Source organism: Geotrypetes seraphini, chromosome 3, assembly GCF_902459505.1.
Source record: "Geotrypetes seraphini chromosome 3, aGeoSer1.1, whole genome shotgun sequence".
Lineage (NCBI taxonomy): Eukaryota > Metazoa > Chordata > Amphibia > Gymnophiona > Dermophiidae > Geotrypetes > Geotrypetes seraphini.
This window is the reverse complement of record NC_047086.1, coordinates 3,739,326-3,763,601: the sequence shown is the minus strand read 5'-3', so window position 1 is coordinate 3,763,601 and position 24,276 is coordinate 3,739,326. Positions and strand designations below refer to the sequence as shown.

At 42.0% G+C, this 24,276-nt stretch overlaps 1 protein-coding gene and 1 long non-coding RNA gene across 6 annotated transcripts in view; one reads left to right on the top strand and one right to left on the bottom strand.

Moving 5' to 3' along the window:
* The window catches only part of LOC117358201, a 167,575-nt gene extending 160,845 nt beyond the window's left edge, over positions 1–6,730 (top strand). For all 4 annotated transcript variants that reach the window (XR_004538961.1, XR_004538959.1, XR_004538958.1 and 1 more), the window contains one exon: positions 6,174–6,730. This is a non-coding gene — a long non-coding RNA (uncharacterized LOC117358201). The remainder of the gene's footprint in view (positions 1–6,173) is intronic.
* The window catches only part of LOC117358200 (low affinity immunoglobulin epsilon Fc receptor-like), a 59,919-nt gene extending 35,643 nt beyond the window's left edge, over positions 1–24,276 (bottom strand). Inside the window, exons 1-2 of one of the 2 annotated variants that reach the window (XM_033939829.1) lie at positions 24,149–24,276; positions 7,643–7,768 (exon numbers count right to left, since the gene is read on the bottom strand). In XM_033939829.1, the coding sequence (XP_033795720.1) occupies positions 7,643–7,768; positions 24,149–24,236 (214 nt within the window). In that variant the 5' untranslated portion in view covers positions 24,237–24,276. Of the gene's footprint in view, positions 1–7,642; positions 7,769–20,552; positions 20,782–24,148 lie in introns of those variants that run through there. The other variant, XM_033939830.1, reaches the window with a different exon arrangement.

Sequence of the window (24,276 nt, the reverse complement as noted above, 5' to 3'; positions counted from 1 at the left end):
TAGCATCTCTCTCTTCTCATTTCCTCCACTCAGATCTGATATCTCTCTCCTTCCCCGTTCTCTGGCTTCTCTCTCTCCTCTCTCTCTCTCTTCCCTTTCCTTTTATTCTCTGGTCTTCCTTCTTTATTTTCTGCCTCCATCTAAATTAAATTCTTTCTTACTATGCATTCCTCAGTTTCCCTCTTTTCATTGTGTCTACCCACAGCATGCCACCCCTTTCCTTCACCCCTCCACTATCTCACTAACTCTGTCTTCTTCCCCCATCCAGCATATGTCCTTTTTATTTATCCCTCCTTCCATCCAGTATGTGTTCTCTTTCTCCACTTTCATTCAGCATTTGCTCTCCCTTCTCCCCACTTCCATCATCTGCCCTCTTCTCCCCACTTCCATCATCTGCCCCTTCTCTCAATCTCTCCATCCACCACAGGCCCATCTCTCTCCCTCTCACCTTTCTTTCTGATTTTGGCAACAAGATTGGCAACGCCCCCCCCATGATGACACTCAAGATCGGAAATGGCCCCCTCCCCCGGCACTCAAGATCGGTAACGGGCCTCCTCTTCCCTGGGCATCAACAGCACTTCAGATCAGCAATGCGGTGTTCAGTCCAAAGCTTCCCTCTGACTCGAACTGCCTGGGCAGAAACAGGAAGCTGTGTCAGAGGGGAAGCTTTGGGCTGAGCACTGCGTTGCCAATCTGAAGTGCTGTTGATGTCTAGGGAAGAGGAGGCCTGTTGCTGAATTTGAGTGCTGTCGTGGAAGTGGGGAAGGCCTGTTGCCAATCCTGAATTGCATCACGGGGGGGGGGGGGGTGATGCTGATGCCACCCATCGCCATTGCAGCCCAGATGCTGTTGGCCCCAATCCGATCTCGCCAGCACTGTGCAGACTGGTAGGAATTTTCTGCAGACCGGCACCTGTCCGTGGACCAGCGGTTGAAGAACACTGTTCTAGATTAATGGTGAGAGTACCTTTTGAGGTCCTATAGACCAGTGGTTCCCAACCCTGTCCTGGAGGACCACCAGGCCAGTTGGATTTTCAGGATAGCCCTAATGAATATGCATGGAGCAGATTTGCATGCTTGGCACCTCCATTATATGCAGATCTTTCTTATGCATATTTATTAGGTTTATCCTGAAAAGCTGACTGGCCTCCAGGTCCTCCAGGACAGGGTTGGGAACCACTGCTATAGACAAGAAATTTATAAGAGGTGACTGGGGCTTTAAATAGAAAGAAGACTGAAAATAGAAAACCCAGTGCACCAAACAGAGCAAAAGGTCCTGTAAATAAGGGGAGGTTAAGCATAAAGCCTAAACGTGAGTGTGACAATGTCTATAGACCTCTCCCTCTAGAGACCAGTTCCCTACAGGATCAGATTCCCCTTGAGAAAACTTTACCTCTCCCTCTAGTGGCAAAAGCTCGCTCTCTCCCTCTAATGGCAAGCCCCAGCAAGAACACCTGAAGGAACAAGAAGTGAACAGGAATAAAAAGGGCAGAGCAAGGAAAAGAGAGCGAGAACCTCAGGGAAATTAAGGCCAGAAGGAGCCTGAAGAAAGTTCTAACTAGTTTCCCCTTTTACTAGACAACTGAGAGTGAGGGATGCCTCCTGTGGGAAGGTGTGAACTGCTACTCTGGCTTTTAAGGGTTTAAACTGCTGCTCTGTCTGCTTATCAATCTGCCTGAAATGCTGTTTCCTTTCTGTTGGACTTTTTTGTCTGCTTTTCCAGTTTCCAGTTTGTATGTGTGTGGGCTAAAGAGTGGTCTGGCTACCAGTAGCCACCCGGAGTTGGAAAAATAAATGCTGCTTTCCACTAAGTACTTGGCTATTGTGGAGGTTTTATCCCTTCCTCATTCATACTGCTGCTTGGAGAGAAAGTGAAAAGACAGAAGTCAAATAGGCCGGCGGGCACCAGTGGGTATTTCAATAAAACAGCTTCATTAGGAGATCCCTACAGATAAGATCTTTATAGTCCTTCAAAGTCAGATCAAAAATGATTCAGAAGACAAAGTAAATGTAATATAGCGTTTCAAGTTTGGATAATTTCCTAAAAGAGAAGTCCATGGGTCATTATTGAGATGGCTTGGGGAAATCCACTGCTTATTCCTAGGATAAGAGGCATAAACTCTGATTTAATATTTGGGATCTAGCCAGATACTTGTGACCTAAGTTGGTCACTGTTGGAAACAAGATTCTGGCCTTGATGAACCTTTCGGTCTGTCCCACTACATCAGTTCTTATATTCTTATGTGAGCTGAGTGTAGGACAATCAAGCCATTGTGACATCACTGATGAGTAATTGGCTCTTAGGCATTGGTGGACTGAATCATTATGACATCATAATCTCAGCTCTAGAATGGTGCAACTCTTTGGTGTTTCTGCCAGGTACTTGGGACAGGATCCTGGGCTTGATGGACCTTTGATCTGTTCCAGTGTGGTAAGTCTTATGTTCAAGTCTTGGACCTGACGTTTTCCTCTGCTCTTTCTCTCCTCCTGGTACTTCCTTATAGTCCCTTGATGCCTATTTAACAAAGGCAGTGTGTGGGAGTGGATGGCCTAATGAAGAGCATTCCCTCACTTTACAGCAGGTAGCGCTAGAGTCAGAGAGGTGGGGCTCAGGCCAGGAAGAAATGAAATGCCCCTAGGCATGAGGCTTCCAAGGAGGGAGGTCCTGAGGGAAGAGAACTCCAGTTGAAGTTGAGGAGAGGATCAGGAAAGCAGTGTGGCAGAATATCACGGTGAGGGATAACCTTAAATTGTATTCAGTATACTTGCTTTTGACATATGTTCCATTTCTTATCATGGAATGATTTGTGTGTTGAGCTTAAACAAGTTTCTGAATTCATTGTGGCCAGGGAAGTTATAATGAGTCAGCCAAGCACTGGGGGAAAGGGCTCAAGTCCTCACAACACAATCCAATTTTTCCCTTTTACAGCCCAAACTCCCCAATAAACCAGCTGCAAAACTTAATCTGCTACTTATCCAGGCTCTGGCAATGGAAAATAAACCTTACAGAGCTAGCCTACAATTCAAGAAAATGAGTTAGGAAAGCTTAAGAAAAATTAGCAGCATGAAAGACTAGAGTGGGCTTGAAAAGGCTCCGCCGGGATGGATTGTTTTAGGAGGAAGAGGTCTAGGTTTGAATACAGATACAGAGTCAGCACAGTTTAACTAAGTAATGAAAGTTTAAAGAATAGAACCCGAGTGATTGAAATGAAGAATAAAATCAAAGTGTTGTGGTTCAGGTCTTTCAAGGAGAGCTCATGGATGCAATACCAACCTGTGTGTAACGAAAGCCTTGCAATGGCTTAGTTCCATGTAGGCATCTCAAACGCAAACCCTTTGCAGGGCCACATTGTGGATTTGTAGGTACTTGGAGGGCCGCAGAAAAAATAGTTAATGACAATTTTGCATGAGGTAAAACTCTTTCTAGTTTATAAATCTTTCCTTAATTGCTTCTGATCATTTCAGCTATACACAGCTGAAAGCAGTGCAACATGCAGAAAGTGAACATAAGAACATAAGCAATGCCTCCGCTGGGTTAGACCTGGGGTCCATCATGCCCAGCAGCCCGCTCACGCGGCGGCCCAACAGGTCCAGGACCTGTGCAGTAATCCTCTATCTATACCCTTCTATCCTCTTTTCCAGCAGAAAAATGTCCAATCCTCTCTTAAATCCCAGTACTGTATTCTGCCCTATAACGTCCTCTGGAAGCGCATTCCAAGTGTCCACCACACGTTGGGTAAAGAAGAACTTCCTAGCATTCGTTTTGAATCTGTCCCCTTTCAACTTTTCCGAATGCCCTCTTGTTCTTTTATTTTTTGAAAGTTTGAAGAATCTGTCCCTCTCTATGCCCCTCATGATCTTATAAGTCTCTATCATGTCCCCTCTAAGTCTCCTCTTCTCCAGGGAAAAGAGACCCAGTTTCTCCAATCTCTCAGCGTATGAAAGGTTTTCCATCCCCTTAATCTGACGTGTCGCTCTCCTCTGAACTCTCTCAAGTAACGCCATATCCTTCTTGACATGGAATGACCCCTAGGTGAATGTAGAAAAAACAACAAAGGTGACTGAGTGGTGTTCAATCTCATTTACTGAATAGAAAGACTCGACATGATCGTGTTTCGCCCTAAACGGGCCTGCATCAGGAGTCTGAACTTGTGTCGAGATGGTATGAGCAAACCACCACAGGGTGGTGGTTAATGGAAGTCACTCGAAGGAAGGAAAGGTGACTAGTGGAGTCCCTCAGGGTTCGGTGCTGGGGCCAATCCTGTTCAATATGTTTGTGAGTGACATTGCTGAAGGGTTAGAAGGAAAAGTGTGCCTTTTTGCAGATGATACCAAGATTTGTAACAGAGTAGACACCGAAGAGGGAGTGGAAAATATGAAAAAGGATCTGCAAAAGTTAGAGGAATGGTCTAATGCCTGGCAACTAAAATTCAATGCAAAGAAATGCAGAGTAATGCATTTGGGGATTAATAATAGGAAGGAATCGTATATGTAATGTAATGTAATGTAATTTATTTCTTATATACCGCTACATCCGTTAGGTTCTAAGCGGTTTACAGAAAATATACATTAAGATTAGAAATAAGAAAGGTATGCTGGGAGGAGAGAAGCTGATATGCACGGACGGGGAGAGGGACCTTGGGGTGATAGTGTCCGAAGATCTAAAGGCGAAAAAACAGTGTGACAAGGCAGTGGCTTCTGCCAGAAGGATGCTGGGCTGTATAAAGAGAGGCATAGTCAGTAGAAGGAAGAAGGTGTTGATGCCTCTGTACAGGTCATTGGTGAGGCCCCACTTGGAGTATTGTGTTCAGTTTTGGAGACCGTATCTGGCGAAAGACGTAAGAAGACTTGAGGCGGTCCAGAGGAGGGCGATGAAAATGATAGGAGGCTTGCGCCAGAAGACGTATGAGGAGAAACTGGAAGCCCTGAATATGTATACCCTAGAGGAAAGGAGAGACAGGGGAGATATGATTCAGACGTTCAAATACTTGAAGGGTATTAACGTAGAACAAAATCTTTTCCAGAGAAAGGAAAATGGTAAAACCAGAGGACATAATTTGAGGTTGAGGGGTGGTAGATTCAGGGGCAATGTTAGGAAATTCTACTTTACGGAGAGGGTAGTGGATGCCTGGAATACGCTCCCCAGAGAGGTGGTGGAGAGTAAAACTGTGACTGAGTTCAAAGAAGCGTGGGATGAACACAGTAGATTTAGAATCAGAAAATAATATTAAATATTGAACTAGGCCAGTTACTGGGCAGACTTGCACGGTCTGTGTCTGTGTATGGCCGTTTGGTGGAGGATGGGCAGGGGAGGGCTTCAATGGCTGGGAGGGTGTAGATGGGCTGGAGTAAGTCTTAACAGAGATTTTGGCAGTTGGAACCCAAGCACAGTACCGGGTAAAGCTTTGGATTCTTGCCCAGAAATATCTAAGAAGAAAAATTAAAAAAAAATAAAAATTTTAAAAAAAAAATTTAAATTGAATCAGGTTGGGCAGACTGGATGGACCATTCGGGTCTTTATCTGCCGTCATCTACTATGTTACTATGTTACTATGATATCCAGTCTTTAAAAACTTATTTCTGTATTACATTATACATATGCCAATGATTAAAGAAAACACGGCATCCAGAAAATGTCCTTCTAATGCTAGGTGAGTGTAAACATGGATTATTTACAGCTCCCTCACTACCCGATGGCTCTTTGTGTCTATCTGAGTGTCAGATCTATTGCTTTATTTTGATTGCAGTTGCTCTTTACCGATTCCCAGAAGCTGCTGCCCTAGGTGATCACTTAGTCTTGCATAATGGCTAGACCGGCCCTAATGCCAGCACCCCAATGCTAAAATCCCAGGCTCAGAACTCAGACAGGTGAAATGCAAAATAACCTGATATTGTGAACAAGGCCAGATAACATTTCTCAAACTCCCCTTTCCTATATATTTCTTTTTTGTTCCCTATTAACTATATTATTAACATTAACCGCTCTGAAAGGCTACTCAATGGGCAGTATATCAAGTACCAATAAACCTGAACCTTGAAATTTAAAATGTTTCTTCATAAAAGTCAATTGTAACTAAATGGGTATCTTGAAGCATCTCAACTTAAATGATTTAAAAAAAAAAAGAAAGAAGATGGAAAAATTATGTTCTTACCTATTAATTTTCTTTCCTTTAGATGCAGCAGATGAATCCAGAGACCAGTGGGATAACACACATCCACCAGCAGGTGGAAATAGAGAACTGAATAACAGGTAGTCCCATTGGTTGGCACACTCTCTGTACCTCCAGCATTGATCCTTGCCCAAGCATCCGGAACCAGAAACAAGGTCCATATGTAAAAAAACTTCTTTCCCACAACAAAGATCACAAACAGGAAAAGAGAACACAACAACCAACTCAAACAAACCGTGGAAACCCGCAACCAACACACAGTGAGTAAAGAACCAGCTTTCAGTTGTGTATAGCTGAAATGATCTGAAGCAATTAAGGAAAGATTTATAAGCTACCTAAAGAGTTTTACCTCATGCAGAATTGTAATTTAGATTCCAAAGTATCAACCGCAAGAGACAAGATTTTGATGTAGTCCTCTAGGTCGCGTCCGCAACTGCCTTCAACTCTCACCTCCTCCAGCACCGGATACAACCGCCATCTTACATCAAGCAGTCACCGCCAGGAGAGGTGCCGAATTTCACCAGAGTTCATGAGATTACGTACACACGCACAAGCTGCACTGCCTCCAATGCTTACCTTACATTCTGGAACGTTGCCCGCCTCACTGCTGTAACCTCACGCAAGCGCTTTCCTGCGTCCTCTCCACTCCACTTCACAGTCGCATGCAGATGTAGGAAAGCGCTTGCGTGAGGTTACAGCAGTGAGGCGGACAACGTTGCAGAACAATGGTAACATACCGAGGGCCTCAAAATAGTACCTGGCGGGCCGCAAGTTTGAGACCACTGTGCTAGAGGCACAGGGTCAGAGAAAGGCAAGGAGCCAAGCATCAGACCCTACAGAAGGCTGTTGGTTTGTATTATGTGGACGTACAGGAAACCTCTGCACTCTGATGCAAGGAAAAAGGAGAAAGAGAGATGATCTGTCTCTGTCATTCAGGCGCCTGGCTTCTTCTATCTTGAAGCAGTTTCGACTAAAAGCAGAAGGGAAATGTGCTGATAACATCCAGCTGGTATGTTCTGGTCTAATAAGTTGGTAACGAGAGGAATTGGTGCAGGGGCCACTAAGTCTGTCATGTTTACCATCTTTGAATACAACGCTGATAATTGTTAATGCTTACTAACCATTAATTGATCTTCACTATTTAGGTGAACAGAAAAGGATAAACATATCTAATAATGTTTAGTGCTGGAGGAGAAAGGAGATGGACATTGTACTCATTCCTGTACCCTCAGTAAAGGAGTTCTGGTTCAGGGCTGTTTTATTGTGTGGAGTGAAAAGTCTAGTGCAAGCTTGTGTGGCCTGTCGGGGGAAATGCTGGTCCTGGCCTTGACCCCTAACCAATAAAAGAAGGGAGCAATGGGGGAGGGAAGAGGGAAGAGATGGGGAGAGAGGTGATAGGTGGGGGAAGGATGTATTCAATGAAGGAGAGATAGCAGCTTCCTTCCAACCCTGAAGAGTGTTAGCAGAACTTACAATGTGATTGCATCACAGAGAGGAAAATAATCCATAGGATGAAGGAGAGGAACAGCAGGCCGTAGAGGGTGGGGATGGACTTTCTTCCACAGACACTCCTCTGAAGAGACCCCAGCGAATAGTAATCTGCAGAAAGCAAAGAAAGAGCTGAGTAGAGTAGGAGAGAGGTCACCCTGTAAAAACAGCAAGTCACAGTTAGGGGTCCCCATAACTGCCTTGGGCACATGTCAAGGGCCCATCCCATGTCTGAGGACTCGCTGGCTTTATATCTTGTCTTCCCAGAAGAGCTCAGAATGGGTGACAAGTTTACATACACAATAAAGCATATTTATACAACGTGATGGCAAACATAGCATGGCAGAATATTGTCTGATAAAAATGTCAAAACCTAGTTGACAAAGCATGGTAAAAACATTGTATGTGATGAGACAGCATGGTATTACAAGACCAACGAACACAAGTTCATAAGGTTCATCAAAATCAAAATATGCAACACCCTGATACCCTTAGACGATAGAAGGGACTAAAGCACCATTGTCACAATTTACAAACTCATTATACTGGTCTCTGACAGTGCAATGCTCAATGATCTGTTAAACATCCAGAAGGAAGGAAAAGATTCAGATCCCCTCCCACACCAATAGTTGAACGAAGTGTGAGAATTCAACCTGGGTAAATCACCTCATCGACATAAAAAAAACCTTTCCAACTGGGTAATGTCAAAAAAAGCCTTATGCAATGCAAATCTGGACAACAGAGTCATTTCTATATTAAAAATATCCAAAATAGATTACTGTAATTCTCTATTAAAAGGTATATGCTTAAAAGATATAAAACGTCTTCAACTTATTCAAAACACTGCTATAAAAATTATTTTGGGTTCAAATACATTTGACCATGTCATTCCATTATTGCAAAAAGCTCATTGGTTGCCCGTTTTACATAGGTTAACATATAAAATCGCCCTCCTGACTTAAAACTTTACAAACCAATGCCCCGGCCTTCATAGACAGACTCTTGATCCCTTATGATCCCCCTAGAGCCTTAAGATCATCCTCCCAGCATACCCTTAATGTCCCATCCCTGAAGATAATCGGCTCTCGCCACACCCTTATTTTTTCAGCAACCGCTCCTTTGATCTGGACCTCTCTTTCTCTATATTTAAGAGCAGTTTAAAGTGTTTTCTCTTGAAGGATAAATAGTTATCTACCTACTTGAACAATTTCAACTGTTTCTCATTCCCACTCCACCAATTCTTCATTATTTTTGATCTTTTTTCCCATTTCCTATTGTATTTTCCTTTTATGTATTCTTTCTATAAAAAATTGTATTTCTGCCCCTTCTCCTATTGTTTTAATGGCCTGAGTTTGTCTGTTTAGTCCAGGTTTGTCCAATAATTTAGTACGAACGTGGAGATGATGCGGTAAACAAACCTAAGGATTAGATTAGATTAGATTAGATGTATGTTTACAATGCAGACATGTTTGTCTTCCTGTAATTTTTAAATACTGTACTTTGTACAACACTTTGTACTGCTGGATAAGCGTTTAATCAAATATTTTGAATAAACAATTAACCCAGTAACAAGTAAGTGAATAGAGTACATAAGAATAGCCATACTGGGTCACACAAATACATAGTAACATAGTAACATAGTAGATGACGGCAGATAAAGACCCGAATGGTCCATCCAGTCTGCCCAACCTGATTCAATTTAAATTTTTTTTTTTTTTTTTTCTTAGCTATTTCTGGGCGAGAATCCAAAGCTTTACCCGGTACTGTGCTTGGGTTCCAACTGCCGAAATCTCTGTTAAGACTTACTCCAGCCCATCTACACCCTCCCAGCCATTGAAGCCCTCCCCTGCCCATCCTTCACCAAACGGCCATACACCGACACAGACCGTACAAGTCTGCCCAGTAACTGGCCTAGTTCAATCTTTAATATTATTTTCTGATTCTAAATCTTCTGTGTTCAACCCACGCTTCTTTGAACTCAGTCACAGTTTTACTCTCCACCACCTCTCTCGGGAGCGCATTCCAGGCATCCACCACCCTCTCCGTAAAGTAGAATTTCCTAACATTGCCCCTGAATCTACCACCCCTCAACCTCAAATTATGTCCTCTGGTTTTACCATTTTCCTTTCTCTGGAAAAGATTTTGTTCTACGTTAATACCCTTCAAGTATTTGAACGTCTGAATCATATCTCCCCTGTCTCTCCTTTCCTCTAGGGTATACATATTCAGGGCTTCCAGTCTCTCCTCATACGTCTTCTGGCGCAAGCCTCCTATCATTTTCGTCGCCCTCCTCTGGACCGCCTCAAGTCTTCTTACGTCTTTCGCCAGATACTGTCTCCAAAACTGAACACAATACTCCAAGTGGGGCCTCACCAATGACCTGTACAGGGGCATCAACACCGTCTTCCTTCTACTGACTACGCCTCTCTTTATACAGCCCAGAATCCTTCTGGCAGCAGCCACTGCCTTGTCACACTGTTTTTTCGCCTTTAGATCTTCGGACACTATCACCCCAAGGTCCCTCTCCCCATCCGTGCATATCAGCTTCTCTCCTCCCAGCAAATGGTTCATCAAGCCCAGTAGCCCGTTCTCACGGTGGCCAATCCAGGTCACTAGTACCTGGCCAAAATCCAACGAGTAGCAATATTCCATGCTACCGATACAGGGCAAGCAGTGGCTTCCCCCATGTCTTTCTCAATAACAGACTATGGACTTTTCCTCCAGGAACTTGTCCAAACCTTCCTTAAAACCAGCTGCGCTATCCGCTCTTACCACATCCTCTGGCAACGTCTTCCAGAGCTTAACTATTCTCTGAGTGAAAAATAATTTCCTCCTATTGGTTTTAAAGGTACAGTAAAACCTTGGATTGCAAGTAACTTGGTTTGCAAAACATTTTATTAAATTTTAACTTGATATCCAAGCAAGGTCTTGCAGTCCAAGTACTTAACAGTATACCCGTGTCATATCATCACAACTGAGCCGATGGTTCTTCTCTCTCTGACAATGCAGGAGAGCAGTGACTGTTCTAAATGTGCGAGGTCTTTCAATACAAGTACGTAGAGTATTTTGTATTAAAGTTTTTGGGTTGTGAAACGAATCGTCTCAGTTCCCATTATTTCCTTTGGGGAAATTTGCTTTGATATATGAGTGCTTTGGATTACAAGCATGCTTTTGGAACGAATTATGCTCGCAAACCCTGTAGTTTCATCAAGTGATAGTATACAGACAAACGGTTTTCAATTTGCCAAACGTGCAATACAGTGTTTTCAGAAGAATATACATTTCTTTTTTTTAATCAGGGGAATAGGTGACTAGGTACATCTTAATTGCTTTTCTAAAGTTGGGAAGCCCTTTGAGGGATCTAATCTGTGGGGCTAGTTGTTTCCAGCAGATGGGAGTCAGATAGTTGAAGGACACGGCCTGGGCCCCATGCGTTCTCTGTGTTTGACTCTGGACAAGTCACTTATCCTCTGTTGCCCCAGGCATAAAATAAGTCGCTGTTTAATCCCAGAAAGGCAATATTTCCAATCCCATTTTCCCCCTAGAACAGGGGTCTGCAACCTTTAAGACATAAAGAGCCACTTGGACCCGTTTTCGAAAAGAAAAAAAAACTTGGAGCCGCAAAACCATTATAAAACAAATCTAACACTGCATATATTGTTTCTTATCTTAATGCTATATACAGGATCACTAAATTGAAAATAAAATCATTTTTCCTACCTTTGCTATTTGGTGATTTCATGAGTCTCTGGTTGTACTTTCTTCTTCTGACTGTGTATCCAATCTTTCTTCCTTTCTTTCAGCCTCCTGTATGTTTCCTCTCCTCCAGACCTCATTCTCTCCCCCAACTTTTTCTTTCTGTCTCCCTGTTCCCCCTTCTTTCTGTCTCCATGCCGTCCCCCAAGCCACTCGGTTTGCTGCCACCGCAATCGGGGAACAGCCCCCAAGCCACCGCCGTCCCAAGCTTTCCCTGCAGAAGTGTTGCGCTGACCAGCATTCCGCTCCCTGACGTCAATTCTGATGTAGGAGAGGAAGTTCCGGGCCAACAAGGCATTTCTCCTCATTCCATCCAGCCTGAGCCCCATCTCTCCTTGATCCAGCATTTCCCTTCTGTGTCTGTCAGAATTACCATTCCACCTATTTTCCAGCATCCCCCTTCTTTGTGTCCATCTCACCTATATCCCTATCTCACCACTTTTTCAGAATCTTCATTTGTCTCTGTCCTTGTCTTTACCCCATGTTCACCATTTGCCCTTTCAATGTCTTTATCTTCCCCCCACACACTTTTTCAGCATTACTTCTATGTCTCTATTTCACCTCCTCTTCATGTCCCCTCTGTATCTCTATCCTTATTCAGTAGGTCCTGCTTACCCTTTCTCTTCTTTGTGTCACTATATCCATTTTCAGCTTTCCCCCCTTTTCCTTTGTTACTGCACCCGGTAGCCAGAATCTTTCCACCCTCCCTCCACTCCGGCCCAGCCCAGTATGAAAGATTTCCTTTTGTTTCCCTCCCCTCTCTCTTTCTCTCTCTCTTCTGCTCCCTCACCCACGAGTCCTGCATCTGGCCCTCTCCCTTCTACCTGCACCTGGCAACACCCCCCTGCTCCGCGGCTCTCTTCAGCAACTCGTCAGCAGCAGTGATCAAGACAAGCTGCCGACATCGAGGCCTTCCCTCTACGAGTCCCGCCTTTGTGGAAAAAGGAAGTTGAAACAAGCGGGACTCGCAGAGGGTAGGCCCCGACGTCAGAAGCTGCTGCTGAGTTGCCGAAGAGAGCCGCGGAGCAGGGGATGTGGCCGGAAGCAGGTAGAAGGGAGAGGGAGATAGGAAGGCTGTAGATCTCCGGAGCATGACACCGACCCCGGCCAGGATGATTTCTTTTTCAGGCACCTTACAAGTCCAGCGTCGCGGCGGGAAATAGCCATGCTGAGCAGTGAGCTCAGCACTACACAGATGAAAGCCTTGCTTGCTGATTGGTCCGGCGGCACGGCGGGGCGGGGCCGCCGGACCAATCAGCAAGCAAGGCTTTCATCTGTGTGTGCTGAGCTCACTGCTCAGCATGGCTATTTCCCGCCGCGACGCCGGACTTGTAAGCTGCATTCCTGCGTGACACACTACCGGAGCCGCAGCAGAGGTGGAAAAGAGCCGCATGCGGCTCTGGAGCCGCGGGTTGCCGACCCCCGCCCTAGAATGAGTTACAGCTGGAGGCTCCGAGATCACAGATTTCGATGCTGTACAGAAGTCCAACTTCTTTGTCTTCTCTCAGGTTCAGGCTCTTTCTGGCCTCTCTTGATTTTCACCTCTGGGTGGGGGGACGGGGCATAAGAACATAAGAAATGCCTCCGCAGGTCAGGGTCAGACCTGAGGTCCATCGTGCCCAGCAGTCCGCTCACACGGCAGCCCAACAGATCCAGGACCTGTGCAGTAATCCTCTATCTGTATCCCTCTATCCCCTTTACCAACAGGAAATTGTCCAATCCTTTCTTAAACCCCAGTACCGTACTCTGCCCTATTACGCTCTCTGGAAGCGCATTCCAGGTGTCCACCACACGTTGGGTAAAGAAGAACTTCCTAGCATTTGTTTTGAATCTGTCCCCTATCAACTTTTCTGAATGCCCTCTTGTTCTTTTATTTTCTGAAAGTTTGAAGAATCTGTCCCTCTCCACTCTCTACATCTCTGTGTCAGCAGGAATCATAACAACAGCAGGAAATGGGGAAAAAAAGAGCGAGAAAAGGTCTGGAGGTCGTTGAAGGGCAATGAAGCCATGATGACTTCTCCTGGAAACACTTCCTGAAAATAATGTTTATCCATTTATTTTCCCAGGTTTATTATCTGCCATTCAAAATCCAGGATGAGGATGTGGCAATGTACATTTCCATAAACATAAGACACTCGACAGAGGCAACTGCCCAGCAAAGCATATTCTTGAAAAGAGAAAGGGATTGCTGGGGCTTTGCTGCCTTTGGCTCGAAGCGGTTCAAGCCTTTTCCCTGTTTGTCCTAATGGGCTCAAAATCTATCTAATGCACTAAACTAAACCTTAAGTTCATCTCCATGACAATCATAACTAATAAGAACAACAAATAATATTGATGATTAAATGAAAAAGAAGGAAAGAAATTAAGAGGGAATAATAATGTTTTCAGTGTTCCTGGGATAAAGGGGGATTAAGTGACCTACCCAAGGTCACAAGGAGCAGCGTGGCTGAGGCTCTAGCTCTAAGCACTATGCCACACTCTCCTCCCCAAGGGTAGAGGAACTGACACATGAAGGGAACCTCCTGTGAGTCAGACTCAAAGCAGCCGCCTAAGAACTCCTTCGTCGTCTCCATCAATCCTTCACTTTACCAGTTAAACTATTGAAGGAGCTCTGGGCAGGTCCAGTGGCCTAATATTTATTCAAGCTCAGAATGGTTTACTTGAATTTATTCAACTACTCAAGCATTTTTTCCTGTCTGTCCTGGTGGGCTCACAATCTATCTAATGTACCTGGGGGGATTAAGTGACTTGCCCAGGGTCGCAGAGAGCAGCACAAGGTTTCAACCCATAATCTCAGGGTAGCAGTAACCACCATGTCACACTCTCTTCTAAGAACCTCGGGACTTTCATGACCCAGTACTATTACAACTTTGTAAAGTGGAGGGTCATGAGTTATAATCATCCGTCCTGAAAAGCTTCTTATGTAACATCCTGTCAATTGTACTGCGCTCAGAACTATTGTATTAGATCATAGAAACACTCGTCTGTTAACATTAGTGAACATTTTCATTGCAGTAACATGCTAAAAACTAGTGCTGCCCAATTCACTGATTCAAATAGATTCACCAATTCACTTTGGTGAATCGATTTGAATCAATTTGTTTCCTTAAAAAATCACTCACCGATTCAGTGAGTCCTGAGTCTCCTTCGGGTGAACAGGCTACTCCTAGTCTGCCTGCCGGGGGCTTTCCTCTTCTGCATCACTGATGACACAGCAGAGGGGAGACTTCCAGGGGTGAAAGAAACTTCAGGAAGGAAAGCTGGTGGCACAGGGGGAAGAGAGGGAGATATGCATGGTGAGGGGAGAGCAAGGAAAGTTGGTGGCAAAGCGGGAGGGAAGGGATGAAAGGAACTTTAGGAAGGAAAGTTAGTGGCACAGGGGGAGGAGAGGGAGATATGCATGGTGAGGGGAGAGGAAGGAAAGTTGGTGGCAAAGCAGGAGGGAAGGGATGAAAGGAACTTTAGGAAGGAAAGCTGGTGGCACAGGGGGTAGAGAGGGAGATATGCATGGTGAGGGGAGAGGAAGGAAAGTTGGTGGCAAAGCGGGAGGGAAGGGATGAAAGGAACTTTAGGAAGGAAAGTTGGTGGCACAGGGGGAGGAGAGGGAGATATGCATGGTGAGGGGAGAGGATGAAATTGCACATAATGGAGGGGAGGAAGGGAGACATGGTGCATGGAAGGGGATAGAGAAATTTGACATAGGGCACAAGGAAGAGAGAGATTAGATTATGTCAGATTTTGAAATGTGTATCCTGCCAGAGCTGGTACACAGAGAGAGGAAAAGTCTTTTTTGTTTTGTTTACACCACAGCATTGTGGTTGGAGAGGGCAAAGGGGGGTGGGGGTGGGTGAAGAGGCTACAATAATAAACCCACCAGGCCATTAAAAAAACAAACGCTTGAGAAATGAATCGAATTGGAAAAATCAGTTCAATAGGCCAAATCGAATTGAATCAAAACCTTTTTCCCTGAATTGGGCAGCACTACTGAAAAACTTATCCCCACAATCCTGACATCAGGGGATTAACTTCAATTTTACTCAGCTCTAACTCAGCTACGCTCACCTGTTGCTGCTTACCCATTGTCCCTATGCATCACATACATTGGAGAATGACACAAGGACAAATTTAGCATCTCAATATCCCCATCCTGTCCCTGCGAGTTCTGTCCCTGTCCCATTCCTGCAAGCTCTGCCTTAACTGCACAAACCTCGAGCACCTGTGATTTTAAAATGTTTGAGGCTAATGCAGATGAGGACAGAGACGGAGCTCGCGACTACAGGATGGGGGATCCCTTGGGGACAGGGAAAATTTGTCCCTGTATTATTCTCAGCTCATTCTTCTGTGATATCCCTTTTTTAATTTAAGGGGTGAATTTATTAACATGGGCTGCCATTAAGATATATTATTTCACCACTAACTTGTAGGGGAAGCCATTGCTCGCTCTGGATCTGGATTGGTACTATTTGGGTTTTGACCTGGATTGGCCACTGCGGAAACAGAATACTAGACTAGATGGACCATTGTCTGACCCAGTAGGGTTATCCTGAGGTTCTTATGTGCTATTTTAGCCCAGGTCCCATTTTAAACAATGAGACTTAATTAATAAAAGAGGAAACGACACATCTTAAAGGGAGTCCAGGTTGATAACGTCCCTCCTTAATTAAAGAAAAGAGAAATGGAAATCATTACTATCTATAACAAAAGGGAGCCAAGAATAGGACAATGAAGCCATTGTGACATCACTGATGAGGTTGGCTCTTATTGGTGGAATGAGGATTATGACATCACAATCTCAGCTCTGCTTCCCAAAGACTGAAACTCTTCACACTACTACTACTATGAATTAGTTCTGTGGGGTCCAGTGAGTGCGGTGCAAAACAAAGTAGATGGATTGTAGGAGCGAGGCAGATTTTAAGGTTTTAAATGCTTGTATCCAAACCTTTTTTCCAACTGTCAGAATCAATAGTCGTGCCGAAATTTGCATTCCAAGCTGATTCAGTCAGTTCAGGATTGCCAAAAGAATGTACTTGTATTAACTTATACCAGTTGGAAGCAATTCCTTTCCCATTATAGAATTTTTTACAATACATTAGAACATCTGGTTGAACTTCCTGGAGGATAAATCTGTATAGTTCTTTGTAAGACAGTGCCTTAATTGGATCCACTGGTAAAACAAGTGACAGTGTCATTATGTCATTGAATGCCATCCATTCGTCATTTTTAATTAGATGATGTAAGTTCCATATGCCTTTCATTTGCCATATTTTCCAGCTTAATATTTTCATTATGCCATATAGAAACAGTGTTAGTTGCGTTCCATTTCACTGGTACTAACTTATCAATAATAAGTATAGCTTTATTAGTGGAAACAATAATCAAATTTAAGTTCCCTTTCTTATTAGAGTAATTTTGCCTATTATATTAATATATTTACTCTGCAAATATGTTGTTCCAGTAGTAACCACACTGGTGATTCCTCAGTAGAAGGGAGGAATAAGCCATAGAGTAGCTTGTCTCAATAGAAAGGCTAAATGGTAGCCGTGAAAGTCAGGAAGATTCACCCCTCCTTTGTCCTTAACCGCTTTAAATTTCTTCATTGCGATGCGCGGTTGTTTACTGCGCCAAAGAAATCCTGCTAACAGTTTTTCGATTTGATAGTAGATATCCGTTTTGAATAGCATGGGGAGCATGTTTAAAATGTAATTGACTTTAGGTACAATCATCATCTCCCCCACCATGAGATGTTGAGAGTCAATTCTTTGACAGTGTTTAAAATATATTCTGTATTATATACAATAGTTTCGTCAATTGTGGGGGCAAAGAAAATATTTTAGTCTATGATTTGTCCACGTAAAGCCAAATTGTTTGATTTCAGGCACAGTTCAAAGCCATGAGTTCCGTTTTGCTTTGGTTTCGTTTATAACCAGAAATCTGTGAATATTCATCTATAGTTTCCAGCAGATGAGGTATAGAACATCATCAGCATAAGCTGATAGTTTGATTGTGTGATCACTATATTCAAAATCTTTAATTAATGGATTGTTTCTGATTGTAATTAACAGTGGTTCTAGGGCGATATTGAAGAGAAGTGGGGATAACGGGCATCTTCTAGTTGGGAAGAATGTTTGCGAATGATGTCCATTGATATAAAGTCTAGTGGAAGGAAGTTTGTAAAGCACTTTGATCTCATTTATCAAACCATTGGAGGGTACCAAATAGATAGGGCCATTCCACCCTGTCAAAGGCTTTTCAGCATCTAAATTGTTGTGAGGTGGTCGAGGCCAAAGCAATAATATCTGCAAAAGTTCTGGTGTTATTGTACGAGTATCTGCCCTGCATGAATCCACTTTGATCAGGATTAATTATTCTGGGAAGAGTCTTTTGTAGTCTACTCGCAATGACTTCAGCGTAAATTTGGTATCAGCATTTATTAAGGATAGAGGTCTATAATTTTGTATTATTTGGGGGTCCTTTCTTGGCTTGGGAATCACTATGATGGAAGCTTCAGTGAAAGTACCTTTAACATCTAACGTGCTATACAAATGATTAAAATATTGAAGCAAGATTGGAGCAAGTCAATTTTGAAAAGTTTTGTAAAATTCTATCGTGATCCCATCCGGTCCAGGTGCTTTGTTAGGTGCCATACATTTTAAAGCGGTAGTAATATCCTCTAAGGTGGAATCACCCTCTAACATATCATTATCTTCCTTATTTAAAATAGCATGCGGTAGTTTATCCAAGAAGTGGTATTGCTTGCTATTCCCATTATCCTCTGAGGTGTATAAGGATTCATAATATGTTTTGAAGACTGCTAATATATCTTCATTTTTTGTGAGGATGTCCCCATTAGCATTCTGAATGGAAGAAATCAGTTTCCTGTCCGTTTTTCTTTTCAGATATGATGCTAAGAGATGACCACTTTTATTACTTTCTGCATAGTATGTGGAGGACCTCATAAAAACAGAATTTGCGGCTCTTGTACTTAAAATCGAATTATATTGCAATCTTATTTTTTGTAATTCCACTAACTTAGTTATGTTAGTAATATTTGCTTGATGTTCTTCCAATTTTTTAATTTGCTGTTCCAGTTCTACTAATTTCATTTTAGCCATTTTGTGTTTGGTGTGAGTGAAAGAAATGATCATTCCTCGGGAATAGGCTTTAAATGCATCCCAAAAGCAGTGCCATTTAGTGTCAGTAGGACTATTAAATTCTAAATACTCCAATATTGCCTTTTCCAAATATTTGATGAATTGAGGATCTGAAATAAGGGATGAACTAAATCTCCAGTTGGGAGGAGGATTGTTTGAATTTTCACATTGCATGGTCAGAAATTAATATTTACATAAGAACATAAGAACTGCCATCTCCGGATCAGACCCATGGTCCATCGAGTCCGGTGATCCGCACACGCGGAGGCCCAGTCAGGTATACACCTGATGTAGTTTTACCATCCATATCCCTCTATGCCCTCTATGCCTCTTTACTATCTGCTGATTTAATCTTGTTTAATATTCGGCTACTGATCAAAAAGAAATTAATACGTGAGTATGAGTTGTGAGGGTTTGAGTAAAATGTATATTTGTTTTCTTCAGGGTGAAAAATTCTCCATGGGTCCACTAATTTAAATTGTTCTATAATATCATGTAGCAGAGTCCATGCTTTGTTTTTTCTGCATTGAACAGAGGAACACCTATCCTTTAGGGGTGCAAAGTCATATTATAATCCCCTCCTATAACATAATCCACCCTTGGGTGTTGTAATAATAAATCAGCGATGTCGGAGAAATTGTGGGTCATCAAGATTAGGTGCATAGATATTAATCAGAGTCAATACCTGTCCATTTGGGGTCTGCAATGTGGTGTTTACCCATCTGCCTCTTTTATCTGTAGAATTAGATATGACTTTGGCATTAAGAGATTTATTAATTATAGTTATTCTTATCTATTGCCTCTGAGTAAAAAACATTTGAGGGCCAATCAGTTTTAAATTTTAAGGAATCGTTTTTTGTTAAGATGAGTTTCCTGTAGCATCAGTACTTCTGCATTCAGGGATTTCAAATAATTAAGAATTTTTACTTTCTTTGTGGGATATATTTAAACCCTTAACGTTAAGGGAACTGATTTTTAGAGTCATGATGGCATTTTAAACATTAGATTTCCGTTAGTATGTAAAAGTTGCATAATAAACCAACAATTGTGAGATGTATAGCACACACAGAAATGCGGCAAGGCAGCTAAAATAAAAGGGAATTCAAAGAGTTGAAGCAGAGTCATGAACAACAAACAAACAATGAAACTCCTTAACTAGAAGTAAGTGGAAAGAGAGCATAAGATAGCTCTTGGAAATCAATCTAACTACAGAGGAACTTAGGTTTCATCACTTAGTGTTATGAGCAGCATAAAGAAAATGTCGAACTGAGAACTGTAAGCTCATGACTTTGAGAGGCTAGTGTGCCAATAAATCTCATTAAAGTACAGGCAATTGATCAGTTACAGTGAAGAGTGCATCTGTTTTGATTATTAAAATCTAGCATCTAGTTTTTAGATGACTTGTGGCTCAGCTGCACTATCTACCCCAGTACTTAATACTGTATGTAAGGTGCGGCTGTCTAGGGCATAAGTAAAAGGAAGCTAGAGTTACGTTCAGCTTCAAAGTGCCAACAGAGTATATACATTCCACACACAGTAAATAAACAGCTGAGAGAAATAAACAGTAAGATGTAGAGAAATCCACAATAGCAGAAATGGGCATGTTACAAGGCATATCTACATGTAGAAGCTAGTAAAACAGTGCAGAAGACATAGCAAACATTATAATTATCTGAAGAAGGAGGCAAAATGGCACGAATATGATTAATCAGCAAGGGGCTGCCATGTGCTCAATCGGCCATATTAGTATCAAGCTGCCATAACCTCTAATCATAGATTGTGAGCACCATGAATACTAAAAAATAAAAGGAAATACAGAATTTGTTAAATACCTAGGTAATTGCTAATGCCCATGTACTGAGCAAAGATAGCAGTAATCATGTACTTGTCTCATACAGAAGTTACTTTGAGAACATAAAGCAATTACATATTCTCTGCAGTTCAGTAAGATTACACTTTAGTACTTATTTATTTATTTAAGCACTCACCCTTCCTCGTTGAACTAATCCTATTGATGGGTAATGTAGCTGTGATAACAAAAGATACTAATCATTAGAAGAGAACACAAGCGAAGACCAATTCAAATGTAAATGTAAAAGTGGCAGGAAAGCTGCAGCAGAGTACAGAGTAGTTTCAGTGAGTCATTAAGTCTTATCTATGGCTGTGGGGTGTTTTTCCTCAATGAAAGCAGCCAGTTCAGCTGGGTCTGTAAAGCCTCTTGTTTGATTGTGATAAGTGACTCTCATCCTTGCTGGATAGTGGATGCCATAAGTGCAGACATTTCTTTTAGCTTAGGGCAAAATTCAAGTAGCTTTTTCCTGTTCTTTGCAGTAGTTTTGCTGAGATCCGGTGCAAAGAATACAGTATGTCCCTCAAACTTCAAAGGTGCAATGGATTTAGCTTTTTGCAGGATTTCCAGGGTTTGAGTATATCTGAGGATGTTGATGATAATAATAGGTCTCGGATATTTGCTTGCAGTGGACGGCTTTGCAGAAAGAGTTCTATGAGCTCTTTCAATCTCAAATGGTTTATCAAATTCCAAATGTAGTAGCTCAGGGATTGTTTTTTCCAGGAATGTTATTATGTTTTTACCTTCCCGACCTTCCGGAATACCAAGAATTTGTAAATTATTCCGTCTTGACCTATTATTCGCGTCTTCAAGTTCAGTTTCAATCATTTTGATGTGTTTAGACTCACGCTGAACAAAACATATTAAATTAATGACTAACAGAATAAACAGAAAAGGAAAACAAAGGGAAAGGCAGGGTAATGAAATACAATAATAATGATAGAAAGAAGGACGATTATGGTGAAAAACAATAGGAGGGAAATAAAAGAAGTAGCCTTATGAAAATAAGCAAAAATAGGCTGGGACTCCTAAATATCATAAGCGTCTTTGAAAAGAAAACTCTTAAGTTTACTTTTAAATTTATCTAAGTTCTTTTCTTCTCTGAGATAAATAGGGAGGAAGTTCTAAGTTTGAGGAGCTGTAAAAGAGAAGATAAAGTGCCGCCGTGTATTAATAACTTTAAGTGAGGGTGTAACTAATAGATGTTGGTCAATAGATCTCAGTGATCTGATTGGGGTATAAGGGATCAATAAGTTGTAGATGAAAGCTGGGGTTTTATATAACAGGGATTTGAAAGTAAGTAGATTTAGTTTAGATTGAATTCGATGCGCTACTGGAAGCCAGTGTGCTTTCTTAAGAAGAGGAGTGACGTGATCAAATTTCCTTGCTTTCATTATGAGTTTAATTGAGGTATTTTGAATGATCTGCAAACGTCTAATTTCTTTTTGAGCTATTCCCATAAGAAAAGCATTACAATAATCAATTTTCAAAATAACCAGGGAATGAATTAGTATATTAAGAGACTTTGGGCATAGAAATTTGGATAGTGAACGAATTTGGTGAAGTCTGTAAAAGGAAGATTTAACAATATTACTATTATGATTATGGTAAATCAGTTTTTCATCAAAGACCACCCCTAAGATTTTGATATTACTTATTAGTTGTAAGGCGGTACCTTTAATCGAAATTGGAATAGAAACTTTAGAACTATCTTTCCAAGGGAAAAACATGATGTTTGATTTATTAACATTGAGGGCTAATCTGTTTGTGTCAAGCCATTGATGAATCTCCTCAAGTTTCCTGTTAGTTTCTAATGTTTCTGCAGGGTTAGTGGGGTCAAGTGGATGCAAAAGCTGAATATGATCTGCATAAGCAGTAAAGCCAATATCTTGGCAGAGGGTCATAAGCGGTGCAAGAAAAATATTAAACAAAAGTGATGAAAGAATGGACCCCTGTGGAATACCATAGTGAACAAATGAAAGACTGGAGACATTCCTGCTACTTGGAGGGAGGAAACAGTGTACAGAGAGAAGCAAAACCCAGCGTTACACACTGTTGGAAGGACACTATATAGCAGTGTAAGCTAGCATAGACACAGAACATGAAATGCTCATATTTATCATAAGATCATTCCACCCTCCCTGATTAAAGTATCATTTCAGACTTGTCAGTGGTTGTCTTGTATCTTCAGTCCTCACACAGCCACCACAACTTGTACACAAAACATTCAGGAAGTCTCTCTCTAAAATAACATGGAGAAGAGAAAAGGAGACATGTTGAACATAGGGTAGAGGGCAGAGAGAGATGTTACATGGGGAGAGAGAAAGAAATGTTGCACATTGTAATGGAGGAGAGGAAGGGAGAGATGTTGCATGGAGGGGAACAGAGAAGTTTGGCCCAGGACACAAGGCAGGAAAAGAGAGAGAGATGCTAGACAGTGGGAAAGAAACAGAAATGTTGGATACGGTAGGGGAAGGGAAGGTATAGAGGTGGAAGATGGATGTTGAGCATGGAGAATGAAGAAAATGTCAAATGGGAAGGAGACCCTGGCGAGCGAGTTAACAGAAGACAAACAGAAACCAGAGCCTGGGAGCAACATGATTGGAATAATAAAATGACCAGACAACAAAAAGGAGAAACAATAATATTATTTTCTACTTTGTGATTAATATGTCAGATTTGAAATGCGCATTCTGTCAGAGCTGGCGTTAGATAGCGAGCGTGAACTAGGACCTAACAGAGAGAGGAAAAGCCTTTTTTGCTTATTTTGTTTACACCACAGTGCTGGCATGGGGTTGGAGAGGTTGTAACCCTATGTCATGTATTCAGACCTCTTTAGGGAGGATGGGCTATATAAATAAATATTTTTTATAGGGGGGGGGGTCAGTGTTAAAAATTGATCAGCCCTGGGTATCACGTACTCTAGGTACTGGAAAACGGATCTTTATAATTAATACCCAACCCAGATATGAATTAGTCACAGAAAATTGGGTATCACGGAGAATCAAAACTATCTTTTTTTGCATTTTTATCACAAACCAATGTAAGCGTCTTACACAGTTACAATCGCAACTAAATACTACACACTTTTTGATCAGCTAACAGCAGAGCCGTGTTTCAAAGCTTTCCTTACGTAGGAGGTTGATATATCATATAGACAGGACATTTTTAGTCCATATCCTGTATAATGAGCATCATATAATCATTTCTATCCGAACCTTAAGTGAATGTGACTTTTGTGTAATTTTTCATTTAACTCGACTTAAATTGAAATGAATTGTTACACAATCATCTATTCATAAGAGCAGCAACACTTATCTTTTGTGGCTCTGCCAAATCCAACGTTGGTTAATATTTCAACAAACAGCCGACGCTCTGCCTTCCCAAGAGCGTTTCAGTCTCGATAGACCTTCATTGGGGGAAAATATATATTGCTGAATGCCACTGCTGAGGAGGAGCTGATGGTACCAAATCTTTTTAGGCAGCTTGTGACTTCAAAGTGCACCGAAGTCAGCTCTTCTGTAGATAGTTCAGATTTCAAGCCTATGAAATGATGCCGTTCTCTTACCTTTTTATTTAGTTAATTAAGGCATAAAGAAATGCTTAAACGCTAAAGCAAACCATCAACAAACCATAGAAAATCTCTTAAAACAAGACAAGAGCTGATTTTGGATAGCACAAACGACAGGTCTCCTTTACAAAAGGTTGCTGTCCCTGTTAACTTAACTCACATACCGAATTTTGATGAAGTCTTCATAATGTGCCCCTCTCCTTCCATCTCCCCAGTTAAGGTAACGTTCCCACTGTCACACTCTTTCTCCATGTTATCGTGAATCAATAAAAAGAGAAGGTTGCCTCCTAAG